Genomic DNA, 15,744 nt, shown 5'->3' on the forward strand with positions numbered 1-15,744 from the left:
ACACAGTCAAATTGTGAAGTAGGTGTACATTAAAATTTCGCAGAATGTGTGCTAGTTCTAAGTAACTGCCTGATCCACTGATTAGTTGTTTTACAACTTTAGAAAATGCATTTTTTTTTTCATACAACCTGATTGGTCAGGAAAACGCACAGTGATAATAACGTATATGAAATAAAGGTTATGATTAAGCATGTAAATATAAAACTGTTTACATAATCACGCGCTGACAGTTGCTACTGACGGACACAAATACACTACTTGGCTATTTAGGAACTGTGGCAGTTATATCCACACCACGAACAAATATGAATGCGTGGATTTTATTTGTTACCTGCTTGATTTGCTGTAATGTTTTAACTACAGGTGTAAACACCGAAACGTTTACAAATAATCCACCACATGTTGAGCAAAATACTTCGAGTATTTCATCGATCATGAAGACCCCTGAAGGGGATCTAAGCGCCCACATCTTGACGGGACTCATCAAACAAGTAGGTCAAAGTGCATCTAAGATATTATTTCCTATGCTCATGAGAATAGTCTATGAAGCAGAAGTGTCATCTTCGTGCATGCAGGCGTTGATAAAATTTGCCAATGGCTTTCGACATCTGAAAACCTGGGTTGTACAAAGTAAGGTCTTTATTATTATTATTTTATTGGAAATTTCTCCCGCTAGCGTTTATGTTATATTAAAAGTTAAATATTTATTTATTTATGAAACAGTTGTAAGATAAATATGAACAGATACTGCACACTTTTTTGTTTAATAGATATAACCACTCTAGAGTAGTGATATTAACAAAATGCTCTAGTTTAGACAGGGCTGCTCATACGTCACAAAGGGGTTTAAAATAAATGATTTTTCATAACTACTAAAAATCGCCAGTTTCTGTGTTTCATTATAACAAAAATAATTAAAATAATTAATAAAACGTTTATTACACATTTTAACCCCTTCATAATTTATGGAAAACCCTGTATAGGTTTGGAAGCTGCAAAAGCACGAAAGTGGCCAGTTAAGCAGATCCTTATAAGTACTTGTAGAGCAGCCATAAGGTAACAAATGAAAGATAATATTTTGTAAGAGAGGGATCTGTGAGGGAGATATCATCATTTAACTAGAGTGTCCTTTTCTAAATAGTCTCATGTCACCTTAGAGAATAATTCAAAACCATCTCAAATGCCTGAGCAGTTTCGCTGGTTGAGCTGCTTTGATATTTATGCAGTATTATCAGGTTTCACGGGGGCGGGGGGGGGGATGGTATTGACTGGAGAAGTAAAGAAGGCTCTTTTGAAAGACGGAGAAGCTGTGGCCGAGGTGTTTTTTTTTCCTTTTAGAAAAGGCTGGAGGTTTTGGTTAGCCCAAGAAGGGGAATGTTTGTTTTAATAACTGGATATTATCGAAACGTTCTGTTAGTTTCTAGTTTCCTGTGATCTTAGTTGCTAGAAGTTTCACAGTACAGAGTTTTTGTATCATTATACATGGACTAGAGGCCTAAGGAAGAGATGGGAAAGACTTCTACTGTATATCTCGCAGTCGACGGGAAGCCCCAGCCCTTCAGTGGCTCGCAGGGGTTCCTTCTCAACATCTTTCGGTAAGTCAAGAAACAAGAGTCACCTGGATGGGAGTTAGATCGCAGTAGTCATAATATACATAATTTTAGGGCTGGATGTTGATTCAGGGAGACTATGATCATATATCTCAATGCTGATTTGGAACCTTCAACTTTAGAGTTAAAAGATAGGATGCGATATGTACTGTACATCATAAAGAACTGACTAGAACAGAAAGGCTAGGTAGTGAGAAAGGAGTCAAATATCAGGACCACAGTAGGCATAAGAAAGCCTGATCTGTTGGCATCAAGAAATAGAATTTTGTCCTCCTGGTTATCCAAGTAGGTGGATCAAACCGAGAGCTAGATCAGGATTCTTCGTGTTCGTGTGTGTAACACGAACACGAAGAATTAAAAATAAAAATAAAAATATGACTCTTTGTTTCGGACTGAACTATACCAGTGATTTGGGTAAGGGCTGCGTAAGTAATTGTTAATCCACAAACTTGAGCTTGAGGTCCAGGCATCCTAATGCGTGTTACTTTTATTAGCATTTTGTATATAAGAATGTATTGAATGCCACCAAGAAAATCGATAAACATACATATTAGAATTAGTTATTTTTGTTTATGGTGATATCAAGTAGTGATATGATTTTCTACCTCTTTTTTCGTTTCTTTTTCATTTTTTGTTTTTGAGGAGTATAGTTTCGTGGAGGGATTTCAATCCATCCACGAAATTGCTCCGATGTCCTATACAAGGTTCTTTATTTAATTTTTCCCAGACTTTAGATTGCTTTCCATGCTTTTTTTACATTTTTATCTCCAGCGTAAGGTACTTTCTTGTTCTTTTTATACAGTTTTCAAAAACGCCTTCTTGATGATCTCTTCAAACTATTTCCGTTTTATTCTTTTATGTATTGTGGTATCCAAGGTGCTCTTTTGTTTAATGCCCTACCCTTGTTTAAATCCTGGTTCAACGACAATTGTCCTAAAGCAGTCCAAGCCAAAAATTCAGCATATAACCAAAGGCCCAAGACAAAATTCCACCTCCTGTCACTTAGCTTACCCTTCACTTCGAAACAACTGAAAAAAAAAAAAAAATCCAGAAATTAAAAGCTGACTTTGTAAGAGCCTTATTCACTGTGAGTCACTTAGTTTGTCTTCCGCTTGAACGTTTTCTGCCACGGATATTAGCACGCACGCACGCACGCACGCACGCACACACACACACACACACACACACACACACACACACACACACACACACACACACACACACACACACACACACACACACACACACACACACACAAACCTAGTGGTATAATAATGGAAACATGTCTCAACGATAAGACATGTTAGCAATTTTTTTTTGCTCCAACTCTCCTCTATAGACGAACAAGGCAGATCTCCTCCTACTATTCCACAAATCTACCTCTGAAATTTCGTCAGTAGGATAGCAGAAAAATACTCAATAACCTTGATATCAACAAGTCTTCTGCCTTCTGCCCCGTTGGTATTCCATCAATTGTATAAAGGTTCGTTCTCCAGAATCACATCCATTCTGTGTGATCTGCTCAATCTGTTATACTCATCTTGTAGCTCTTTAAGTACTGGGAAGCAAGAATGTATCCAGCCTGTACTCAAAGAAGGAATAAAGGTCAACCAACCAATCATCTCCTTAATAGCTTTCACATCCATGCTGTAAGCGTAATTACAAAAAGGTCAGAAAGATCTTACTGCTTCACTACTTAAGAGACTCGTCAATTACTCAGCGATGAATAATACGGACTCTATCGTTCTCTTTCTTGAGGAAATATCCTTGCCCATCTCAATCTCATTTGAACACATGCCGTGGATAATTTCGTGGAAACTCATGCAGCCGCTCTTTACATTTCCAAGCCATTCGATCGAGTTAATCTAGCACCACGGCCTTCTTACAAAGCTACCATCTTAGGCTATTCCTGGGACTGGAAAAAAGGATAATAAATGATAGTCGTAATCACTCGAACATTAGTTGGAATGAGCAGAACTTATTCTTGCTTTTTGCCTCCCTTTTTCTAATGCCGGTTATTTGAAAAGATTAGTCTTCTAAATATATCGAATGGCTAGAAAACAAAAGTTAATTTTCCTCCTTTATTTGTTCCTCTTGTTATACTTAGTAAAACTGATCTCATCCAACAACATATCATTAAGTTGTTATCCATTCTATATGCACTACTTTTGACCATGAAAAGATCGAAAAAAATCATTCTTTTCCTCATTCTCGTTGTCATGGCGTACTTTTATTTGAAACCTAATTTTACTTTCCTTCTTATGTTTCTTTTTAACTAACACAATATTTCAACTAACTACATTAGAACTGACGATTTTCTAGCTTTTAAAATCAGCGATTTAATTTGATTCCTTTGCTTAAATTATGCTATGTCTTTCATGAAGGGAAATAATTTGCTAACTTTGACCAAAATATAATAATAATAAATATTATTTACAGAATAATGCTTGCAAAAATCTATAAACGTTACACAGTCTATTTCGAATTTAAATTAAATCGGTTATTCAAAAATACTTAAACTTGCATTTAGGTATATAAATTGCATACAGGGAATAGTGTCATGGATTCAAACGCCAGAAGACATCTTGAAGTGGTTAAAAATGGACTTATACCTGTTTCGAGTTCGACGTATGAGGATTATGTTTCAGAAGATAAACTTGACCATCTTATAGCTCACCTATCTTTTAGCAATTTTGCATATCAGATATAAGTAACTTAAAAAACCGTATATAAGAGGAAAGAAATGAAAATAATATTTCATTTGAAAATATAGCTATTCATAAATTTATTGGATTTTAAAAATGTCTCTAATATTTCAAGTATCATAAATACAGAGCCATTAGTGGTAAATTATGAACAATATCTGTTATTGAATCAGAGGATAAATCAGAGGATAAAGTAGCCATACATCTACTTTTGCATGCATTATATATTTTCAATGGTGGTTATCCTATCCAACCAATGAATTTCCAACACATTTCATTAAAATTATTATATATTTTATTTAATTTAAGTAAATCTTAAATAAAATAAAATACATAAATTTAGATGTATCTGAACCGAAAATTAATTTTCCTTTTTTGTTACAGTGATAGATGCTTCGGGAAAAATTCCATCAGGAATGTTCGATGGATCTATGAATGAATACGGATCATATGACCAATGCATAAGCATCAAAGTTCCCAAACGTAATGGTGAAGAGGACTTCCGTGGTCAGTATTGCATCGTGGTCATTAACTTTCCCCTTCCGCCTTTTACTTCGAATGTTACTATGGGGAAATTGGTGAAGTTAAATCCTCATGATCCGGTAAGATCTTTCGATTTTTCAATCACTCTTTTTTTTATTTTCAACCTGGTACTTAAGAACCCGATTACAGCTAAAAAAATCAGTACAAACATGAAACGAATTCTAATGAATATCAAGGATAACTTAATAGATGCTTTATTTATTTATTGAAGAAAACTTTAAAATGTGGTTAAAATCAACATTATATTTTCAACATGATCAAAAGGATTGCTAGATTTTAGAGGTTATTCCACTCTTGTTTAATCAAGCAATCTTTATTTCGACAACATGTAGTTTATTCTGATATCGTTACTAATCTTTATTCAATGTACAAGTTGGACTGGGTCCTTTTACAAAATTTCTAAACGCTTTACTAAAATGTTTTACAAATGAAAAATGTTCAAAGTTCTCTACCTTGAATCAAATTCATTTTTTGTCGAAGTTGCTCAAATGTGGGTTTAAAACAATTTGATTTTTTTAATTGCAGTTGCTAAAAACTATTCAAAAGTTGACACCCGTTTTTTATGGACTTAAAGCACAACAAGGATTATGTCTCCCATCTGCTTGTTCCAGAGAAGATACTGAGAAGTTGGCAGATGGAGGTAAGCATTTACCTTCTTACTACTGCTGGTTATTATAAGTCATATTGTTACTTGTGATATCCACTAAACCAGCTGGTTTAATTTCATTGTGTCTAATGTAGCAACTGAGGCTAAGAGATAAATCGATTATGTGCAGTAAATACTTGTGTTCTTCGGTTGGTGGCCTGTTTTGCAGGATGCAGAGACCAGAAGAAAACCCCATCACTTATATAGACCAATTTACTCAGCTTGTATTGTCAACGTAAATAAAGTACTTTCTTTGGTTTATGAAAGCGGGGATGCCTCGTTATAGGCAAGTAATTGCAAGTTGTAAAGAAGAAGTACGGTGATCTGCATCAAGAAATGGAACTGGATTGCTGGATTATACTTTGTATTCTGGTTGGTCCATAGTATTAGACATTTCTTCTATTTGGATTTAAATCAGTACCTGTGCTTCGAACCTATCATTACATTAAAGAAGCTTCAATCAACTTTTGGTCTGTGATTGTTTCGTTGGTGACGTAGAATTAGCTTTTTTAAAACTAGCTAATAACTAATAGGGCATAAGTAGGTGACAGGTTTTTTTTTTTCATCTGAAAGTAAATTATCTAGTCTCATAGGAAGGCGTCAGTATTTTCATCCCGAAATACTTGGTTTTTTAATGCTTAAAAACTGATAAAACGACCATAAGGAATAAACAAATGTCATAATACCTCATACCACGAGTATCTCTGCGATATTTCAAAATAACTAAACTCAACTTTCTTTACTGTCTGAAAACGAATTTTTCGGCGTATTTTTCCTTAATTGTAGATAGATAGTCTTTTGAATCTTTATGACTAGTGCTCTTATCGTTTGATTATTATATATTGTTCAAAGATTTACATAATATCTGATGGTTACAAGACCAAGTTATTTTAATAACCTGATAAGATGTCTGTTCTTATACTTTAAGAACGAATAAAAAACAAATGATTGTAATGTACGCAATTGATAAAGTGTCTCACCATGCGAAGGACGAAAGGAAAAAAATGCACAGCATCCCTGCTGTGCATTTCCTTTTTCAAGACTGGGAATAGACATATGAAGGACCTTTCATGGGAAGAATGAAATTGGGACGAGGCTGTGTTCTCGTTTATGTATTGAAATAGTTACAGGGTGAAGGTTGTTAGTTTGTATGAAGTGAGTTATCAGGTATTTTATAGATAGACAGATGATGTTAGTGCATTGCTAAAAACAAGCACTGTATGTCTTACAGCTTGATCTCCGATATCAGAGATGGAGTGGCAGTTTCTTTTTGGTATTTTGACTTCGGAAAATCTAACTTCCGGATATTTCTTACGATAGTTTTGTAATGAAAGGATCAGTGATACATTCAGCGCAATAAGGACATAGGAAGTTAACAGTTGAATGCTATTTTATTGTCATACACAGCGGTCTTATTAATCCAGTTTTAGTTATAATTTCGCTCAGTACAACGATGACTAGCTATCGCTAAGAATAGATAAGTGGTCGTAATGAAAATATTTATATGCGTCGTTTCTCTCTATATTTACAGTAATACTTTTCAACCTACACAGAGAAAGTTATTTCTGGTGATACAAACAACAATTATTCTATTAGAGATAGGCCAATTCTAGTAAGTATGTAATTATAAATTTGCATATGAGTTATGTCTCTGCTTTCTTCAAAGTTTCACTTAAAATATGATTAATATTTCTGAAAATTTAATAATATTAGAGGTGAAACTGTCATTTAAATAATAGATGGCTCAATCCTAACGAGTGTTTTGGTTCTTCTGCAGTGGTCAAGATCTCCAATGGATCCCTTTCGGCATCTGTGCCTCACTGTGTTGTGGATGAACCAGTCAGAGTAAAAACTGTACACATTATCTTACTGTAAGAAACTACTTTTTTTAAACAAATTTTTATCGATTGCACTTTTGAGAATTGGTGACCATTTTTATATTCCAACCAGGTTTTATTAATTTATTTAAAAATCCATTGTGATTATAATTAGTAAATGCTTATTGTATCTATTACAGAATAACTGGACAATCTTAAATAAAAATAAATATATGCCATGAATTTTTCAAACTTCCTTCACTGAGCAAAACGAACAAAATAAATTTCGAAAAGCTTTGTGGCCAAAATATTAAATATATCTATTAAAATATCACCTATAATTAGGAGACTTCTTATTTTCCATTTTGGACAACAAAAAAAAAAAAAAACACGTAAAATTGATAACTGAAAAAAATCGCGAAAAAAAGAAAAAATATATTAAAAAAAATAAGGGTCACGAATAGGTCGGCTATTTTAAACTCTTACACAACTGGAAGTGCTTCTGGAGAAAGGGTTGCTCAAGTGGCTGCGTGTATGTTAGGTCGCCAGAGCTGTTGCTCCTTTCACTATTCAAAGTATCATGTGTGTGACCCTCCCTTCGGAAAGGAACAAGCAACGCAACGTAGGAGAGTCGGATTTTCGCCCATTTTAGGTTACTTTCTCAAAGGAGAATTTGCAATTACGCTGGCATCGACCTTCATTATAACTAATCATAGGCTTTCCCATTGCCTCGTAAATCATCCCCTGCCATTCCAGCCCACTATGACTGGAGGGAAGAAAGTATAGCCTTGTGCCAGGTGCTATTTGTGTGAGACAAGTTTGCTTTTTTTTTCATTTACATGAAACATGCATCCCTCTGATGTTTCATAAATTATTAAATTAATTTTTTTCTCATAAAAATGATAAATACTTTTTTTAAAACATAATAAATCGCGAAAAAAATAAAAAATAAAACGTCCTACAAAAAAAATCTCCAATATTCTCTGCCATAACATTTATGGAATTAATACAAATAATGTTCGTTTTCACTTCCTGTAATCTACCCTGTTTGTTTATCACAGAACCTCAGCTAACAGGTTCAACAACCACTGTTCGTCTTTGCTATCCAAGATTCTGTGTAAGATTCCTTCAGTCTGGAAGGTATTTCGAACATTCGTAATATCTCCCATCTGATACAAGACAAGCTAAAATTCGATTCCCCCCCCCCCCGCTCTTCTGTTTTCAATTTTCTCTGGTGCAAAATTTCTGCATCTTATTCTGTTGCCGCCTTCACCTCTGTTCTATTTGCTGTAACTGCAAATGATCTCTTTAATATATTTTTAAAGTTTGATTTCTCTTGTATTGGAATTACGAAACTGCATCAAAGGCACACATTACTGTGTAAACGAGAGGCGAATCATAGGTACCAATGCTGGACTTCATGTATTATACATCTAATATATTATCTATAGATAATATATCAGTCTCTACTCCTCCTTTTTCTTTCTTTCTTTCTTTTTGCCTAATTCTTCCTGCTACTTCCCTCCTAATGCTCTTAAGTATTGAGCGGCTGAGGAAAGGACAAATTTTTATTAAAATAGGAATGACTGCCACTACGGATAATATATCTATACGAAAGTACTACGAGGGTATTTTTGTATTCTCTCCAAGATATTTTTTCTTATCTACGGGCTGATATCCTAAGATGTTTTGTCAATTTAGGATGATTAACTACATCCCAGCAAAGTACAATATTGGCATGATAGCATCAATATCTGCTTCTCAGACTAATGCTGGAAGTCATTCAAGTCCAGATGGTGTATCCTTACCTAATTTCTTTATCGTAGTGTTTCCTTACCTTACGTAGGAAACACTACGATAAAGAAATGGAACATTTCTTAAGATATTATGAAGGGTCACCTTCATATTCTAGAGCAAAATGTAGAAAGAAACAAAGTTTTGAAATTTACCCGAGGGCTTATAAGAATATAGCCTTCAGCATCCTAGTAGCGTTCATTGATGTGGACTACTTGAAAGACATGAGCTTTGTCCAGAAACCTGTATATTTGCCTTTTATTAGTGCTCTTAGGTTTCACTGGTCTGATAGCTGTATTGAACCGAATGTTCCCATCAGACCATATTAGACCTCAGTAGAGACCATTTTTATCAGATGAGAGATGTCTAGAACAAAGAAGTCGTGAAATACTGTAAAGCATGTATATAAGAATAAGTTGGACATTTTAGGATTCGGATGAAAGATTGACAAAGATAAACACTGAATGTATAAACGAGAGAAGGAAACAAAAGAAAAAGACTCCAAAGAACAAGGCAAAAAGATGATCTACAAAGCTTAGCATGAAATAGTGGATTATCTAATTACAAAAACAAACAGAAATTACTTACAAGGCCGATATATAGCAATGGATAGAAAGAAGAAGAATTCCAAAATAGTGATCGGACGTTAATGTTCCCAACTCTGACACCCTTCCAAAAAGGATATCTCTGTTAGGAGCTGAGAGAAGCAGAAACATTTCAATTAGTAATGCTACACCACTAATCATCCACAAAATCATTTCCAAACCAGGGTACTAATTCTTATTATTCTGCCATACTACAGACTATTTCTAATGAATTCTCTTTCAGAATATACTATGGAAGTTTGCTTGCTTATTGGTAAGCCAGACAATGATCTTATCAGAGTTGGCTTTACTATGCAACGCAGAAAAGGAAATCCGCACCTACTCAATGTGTCTCATGTCACTTATCATTAAAATAATAGAAATGGAAACGAATGACCTGAGTGATTTGTTATATTTTATGTGCTGTAATCAGTTCTGTATTGTTTTCCAAATCGAAAACGATGCTATGGAGGAATAACTAATATACGTCTTGTTGGAAAGAAGGGTATTACCTAATTTCAATCCACATCCCCGACTCATGGATGAAACTCCAACATTTTATGTGTGCCAAGAAATTCTGAAAAAAAGGAAAAAAAAACCTTAACAGATCGAAATCTATTTTAAATGAACCGAAAATAGAAATTTAATCCTTGTACAATTACAAATGTCTGTCATACTAAATACCCATCTTTCTGCAAACAAGTACCTTTCTATTATTATCGTCCTCCTTCAAGAACTGCATCTCTCCTCGAATATTTCGCCGCAAGAAGAAACAGAAATAAGAGTTTGGATAAATTACTAACATATCTTCTGGTCCTAACTTGTATTTTATTTTACCGGATTAGCTCTAAAGTTGTGTTCCAGAATGAACGCATTTTCCATTACGCTCACCTGGCCTTCATCATGCAGCACAAGGGTTCACGAATGTTAGTGTTATCTCAATTATATAAAAAAAATAATAAAACAAATAAATAAACAAAAGAAAGAAAAGAGAGGAATGTAAACATAAAATTAGTTCTCAGGTGCAAGTGAGTTAGCTGGTCTAATACGAAGATATAGTGGTTTACTTATCGTAGACAGTGTAAAATCCTTCATAAAACCAGCGATTATTTACTTTTTTTTGAAACATCTTTGAATTGAGATATTAGCGAACAATAAATCATTATAAATGCACTGCAAAAATACAAAGATCAAGAATGAATTGGAGTTTATATTATACAACTACACCCATAAGCTCTAGACGAGGCTTACAGGTTCACTGCAAATATTTTACAGTAAACTTTCACTGCATATAGTGTAAAGTTACGATTTCATTTTAATAATATTACCTTTCTTAATGTAAATGGACTCATTATTTCATATGTTACCGTAATGGTGATGATACAACACATTGATTGATCGTTTTCTATTTTAGGTCAGTAGCAAGCACACTCGTTTTGTTGGTTGTTATAGGAACAGTGATAGATCAACGACACAAGAAAAACAAATCACATGATCAAGGTGAGTTTATTTAGAGCTAAATTCCCGAACATTACTACTACATGAAAAAAAAATTACTCTGACACCCACATTCGTCTCGGAATTTGCTGCGAATGCTCATGACAACAAAGTATAACTGGAGGAAATGGACAATGAGGCAGTGTTGTACATCACAGTGCAGTGCATATTCATTTTGTGTAAAATTAGATATTGATACATTTGTGGTATTTTAACATAGATTGGTTATTTAAGATGACCTATGGCCCACTTTATTAAAAAAAAAGACGAAAGGGGTAGTGAAAAAACTCCAGGTATGTTTAAGATCACATAACTGATTGAAAAGAGTTATCCTGCTCTCATAGTGCCAAAATGAATGTTTTTGGAAGAATACTAGATCCTGAATTCCATATAATTGCTGTTAAGACTAATATGTAGATGCCAAATATCATGACGGACTATTCTGGAATTTGAAGCGTGGTGTCCGTTCGCAAATGAACCGAGAAACAGCCAGATGAAGATGCGAATCTTGATTTTGTACCCAGAAAGACCTGTTGGGGTAAAACTGCAGGAGAACGTTATTTTACCAGAGTGTACCGTGTCCATTTGTTGCACGGAAGTTCGGCTGTTCTTGAGAAACAACCCATTTGAAAGCATGTTGCATGGAGTCAAAATCAGAATCTTATAGCGACGTTTGGAAGAGGTCACCACGTTTACATTCACTTTAAGAACTGCGCGACGTTCTGGAAACATAAAGCAAAATAACTGTCTCCCATTTTCAGCAGAAATTCTACACCATCTGTCAAAAAAAGAAACCGAACTTTTCGAAAATAGAAGAAACTAGTGGCGTCACCTATTGTATCTTTTTGATGTCGAAAGTGGCAATCTTCATTAGTGTTGTGGCAACTGTTTATGACATTAGAAGACGAGTTATAGTTCCAAGAGTAACAGTGTGTTTTAACGAACGGTCGGAAAAAGAGTTTCAAACAGAGAGCTGCGATTGACATTTGTGTTAAACTTGATAAACGTTTTACCGAAACCCATCAAATGCTTCACAAAGCATACGGTGATGAATGCGTATCCCGTAATGAAGTTTACGAGTGCTTTAGGCGATTTCAAAGTGGTCGTGAGACGCTTGAGGACGACGCAAAGCCGGGCCGGAGCAAAAAACAGGACTGAGCAAAGTTAACATCCAAAAGGTGCGTGATTTCATTAAAAAATAACCGAAATCGTCCGAGACATTGATTGAAGATGAATTGGGGATTCCAAAGTCAACTGTGTACAACATTTTGACCGAGAGTTTGGCGTAAATTGAATTTGCGATTTCTTCCCCATAAGTTGACCGACCACCAAAAATTGTATCGAATTGAACACTGCAAGGACCTCATTAAAACTGCTCGTAAGGACTCAAACATCCTTCAAACGATCGTTACTGGTGACGAAACGTGGTGTTTTGAGTATGAAGCCGAAACAGAGTGCTGAGTGGAGACCACCAGAAGAAGGGCATCCGAAAAAATGTCGCTTGGAGAAGTCAAAAGCAAAAACAATGCTGATTTCTTTCTACGAATCCAATGGGATTATCCACAGAATTCGTTCCGCCTGGCCAAATGGTCAGGTGTTGAAGCAATTGATAGCGAGAATTCGTCGCATACGGCATGAATATCGTGACGACCGACCGTTCGTCAAAACACTCTGTCACTCTTGGCGCAATACTTCTAATGAAACAAATGTCATAAACAGTTGACACAACAAGCTAACGAAGGTGCCGCTTTTGACAACAAAAATATGAAACAGGTGAGGCCACTAGTTTCTTCTATTTTCGAAACGTTCGGTTTCTTCTTGGACAGAAGGTGTAGATAGAAGAATGACTCCAGTAACAGATGTCATTTTTGGGGCCAATCATGTATCGAAATGTACGATAGTACTCGAGTTGTTTAACATTTTTATTCTGAGTAGCGCATTTTAATATTACAAATAGTGTTCTATTAAATTTGTGACAACAAAAATTCACTGTGAAGGGAACCATGGATAATGTATTTTGTGGAAAAAATATACTATCACAGTTCCTTGTGGGCCTAACACACTTTGGTGTCAAGAGCAGGATTATTACCATGCTAATAAATGAACGATAGTTTTATATTCTTCATTTTGTGTTTCTACCAATGATATACTGCTGAATGATATTAGTTGTTATAGTTACCTAAATGCGACTAACGTTTCTACAGCATGCTGAAACTAATTATTATTTCTTTTAATTGTTAGGAACTCTAAGTGTGGTTTTCATTGCATTCTCCATCTCCAAAAACTTCGAAAAACTAACTGGGCCAGCTGATAAATATTCTTTCCTAGCTGGTATAAAGTTCGTCAGTATGTGTTGGATCATTTTTGGACACACCTATGTATGGCTAGGATATCAACCATTAAGTAAGTTATTCGTTTTTGATGTTGTGTATAATTGATTTAACATACTGGTGTATTTTGGATGGGATTATTGCGCATGTTGTCCCATGTATACGAGCGTCTGTTTAAAGTAAGATGAGAAGCCCTGCTACATCGCCTAGGGAGACTTAGATCTAAGCTTAAATCTCTTTCCTTATTTTCTGAATTTTATGACCTGAATACAACATTGCATATACCAGGGTTGGGCAAGTTCTTCATTAATAAGAGTCGCATATAATACATTTTTGAATGTTCAAGAGCCGCAGAAAATATTATTTTAAAATTGTGTTTATAAATAATAAAAAATTTAATCGTTAAACGATTAAAAGTTAATCGTTTAAAATCTGACTGGTAGGATGTCAAAGCTGTTCTAAGAAGCTTGGTAAGGTGGCTATTAGTGAGGATAGCACGATGTTTTAACTTGACAAATTTCATTACAGAGAAGAGAGATTCACAGCAGTAAGTTGTCCCCCAAAACAGAGAGTAGTCGGAAGCCAGTTTTCTTAAGATTGGGATACTTTACCTCTGGGAATTGTTTCCAAAAGTCAGTTACAGATGAGCTTTTATGTTCTAGTTCAAACCCACATCTTCCTGCAGCTCAATAAGCTCTGTCTCTATTGAAGCAACATCCGCGGTAAATGGTGCAACAACGGGACATCCATCGTTGATGATATCAATCACCAAGGGATTCACAAGAAATTCAAAACATGGCTTTATCTTTTTCAGTTTCTCAAACTTATTCTCAAAATTATTATAAAGTGTTTCTAGGTTTTCTTCGTATTGTTTCAGTTAATATCGAACTCGCATTGTTGGTTAAACACTCTCATTTTTGTTGTATTTCCGTTTTATACTCTTCTGTTGCTCAGTCATTTTAAACAAGAGTTTTATAACTTTCGCTAAAATCATTAATCATTTATTAATCAGAAAAGTACTTATCTACACTAAAATTCACTAGTTATGTTCCTCTACCAAAACTAACTTGTGTGCACTGCATGAAGAGTGATGACGCAGAGTCAAGGCAACAGAGGCGGTGGGTAATGCAGCGATCATAGTGGCTTTTGGAACTAATTTTGGATGGAGCAACACAGACCATAAAATGTCGAAACACGTTTTACCAACCAAATACGATAATAAAATCCACATTAACAACTCTTTTGACCGCAACTATTTAAAAGCTAAAATGTTCAAGTTTCAAAATATGTTTTTTTTACTTATCTTTAAAGCATTTACGAAATAAAATATTCTAATATCGTTACATACTATACTACTATAGATTGTTAATATAAAAGTTTAAGAAAAATGGCAATGAAAACCAGTATTGTCTCGGGAGCCGCACACAGTAGCCTTGGTAGCCGCATGCGGCTCGCGAGCCGCAGTTTTCCCGCCCCTGGCATACGTATAATTGACGTTCTTATGCCTTAAATTATAAAATTAATTGAAATTTAATTGAAAATGAAATTTAATGTTAATAATTGTGTGAAATTAATAAATTATAATAAATAAGAAATTATTTATAATAAATAATTATAAATAATTTATTATTTCTAATTCTATTGACGAAATAATAAATATAATTTATTATTTAGTCAATAATAAATTATGACGCAAGGTGGTTTCCCATTGCCTTCATTGCCGTATTTCTATGACTGCAGCCTGTGTGCTCACGGGTCCGGTTTGCCTGCTTACTGGATGAAAAACCCCAGATAAACTGGCGGAAAAACCATGCTGTCCACGCCCAAGACCGGGTAACTTGGCTCTGGCTGAGGAACATCCTTAAGTTCCTCATGTCGTCGACGAGAATCGAACCTAGGACACTCCTTCCCCACGCGTATGGTTGCAAAGCCACAAGGATAATCTCGCTATATATTTCAATAGTATAAATTTTCATCCTAGTAACAAGAGCATCTTCAGTATGACCAAATTAAATTAAGAAATATAAACACGTGAGCACAAGAGTATTTTAATATTTGCCAAATATTTCAAAATCTCAAAACCAATTTCAAGAATTCTGAAGAAAAATGATTGAACAGCCAGTTATATCCCTATTAACAAAATATCCGCATATTTCCCATCGCCTAAAGATAAACGCTCAACTATATCGCTGCCTGGTGTATATCAAGTTCCTTGCAA

General features: G+C 34.9%; 1 protein-coding gene across 1 annotated transcript in view; it reads left to right on the forward strand.

Annotated features, from left to right (window-relative positions):
- The first annotated feature begins 434 nt into the window (after positions 1 to 434).
- Positions 435 to 15,744, forward strand: part of LOC150094983 (uncharacterized) — a 45,740-nt gene continuing 30,430 nt past the window's right edge. The window contains exons 1-4 of the mRNA XM_090411165.1: positions 435 to 630; positions 4,700 to 4,917; positions 5,384 to 5,498; positions 7,282 to 7,375. Of these exons, the coding sequence (XP_090267291.1) occupies positions 435 to 630; positions 4,700 to 4,917; positions 5,384 to 5,498; positions 7,282 to 7,375 (623 nt within the window). The remainder of the gene's footprint in view (positions 631 to 4,699; positions 4,918 to 5,383; positions 5,499 to 7,281; positions 7,376 to 15,744) is intronic.

The sequence above is a fragment of the Typopeltis vanoorti genome, chromosome 21, assembly GCF_054136105.1.
Source record: "Typopeltis vanoorti isolate ZY-2024b chromosome 21, IOZ_Tvanoo_1.0, whole genome shotgun sequence".
In the NCBI taxonomy this organism is placed as follows: Eukaryota; Metazoa; Arthropoda; class Arachnida; order Uropygi; family Thelyphonidae; genus Typopeltis; species Typopeltis vanoorti.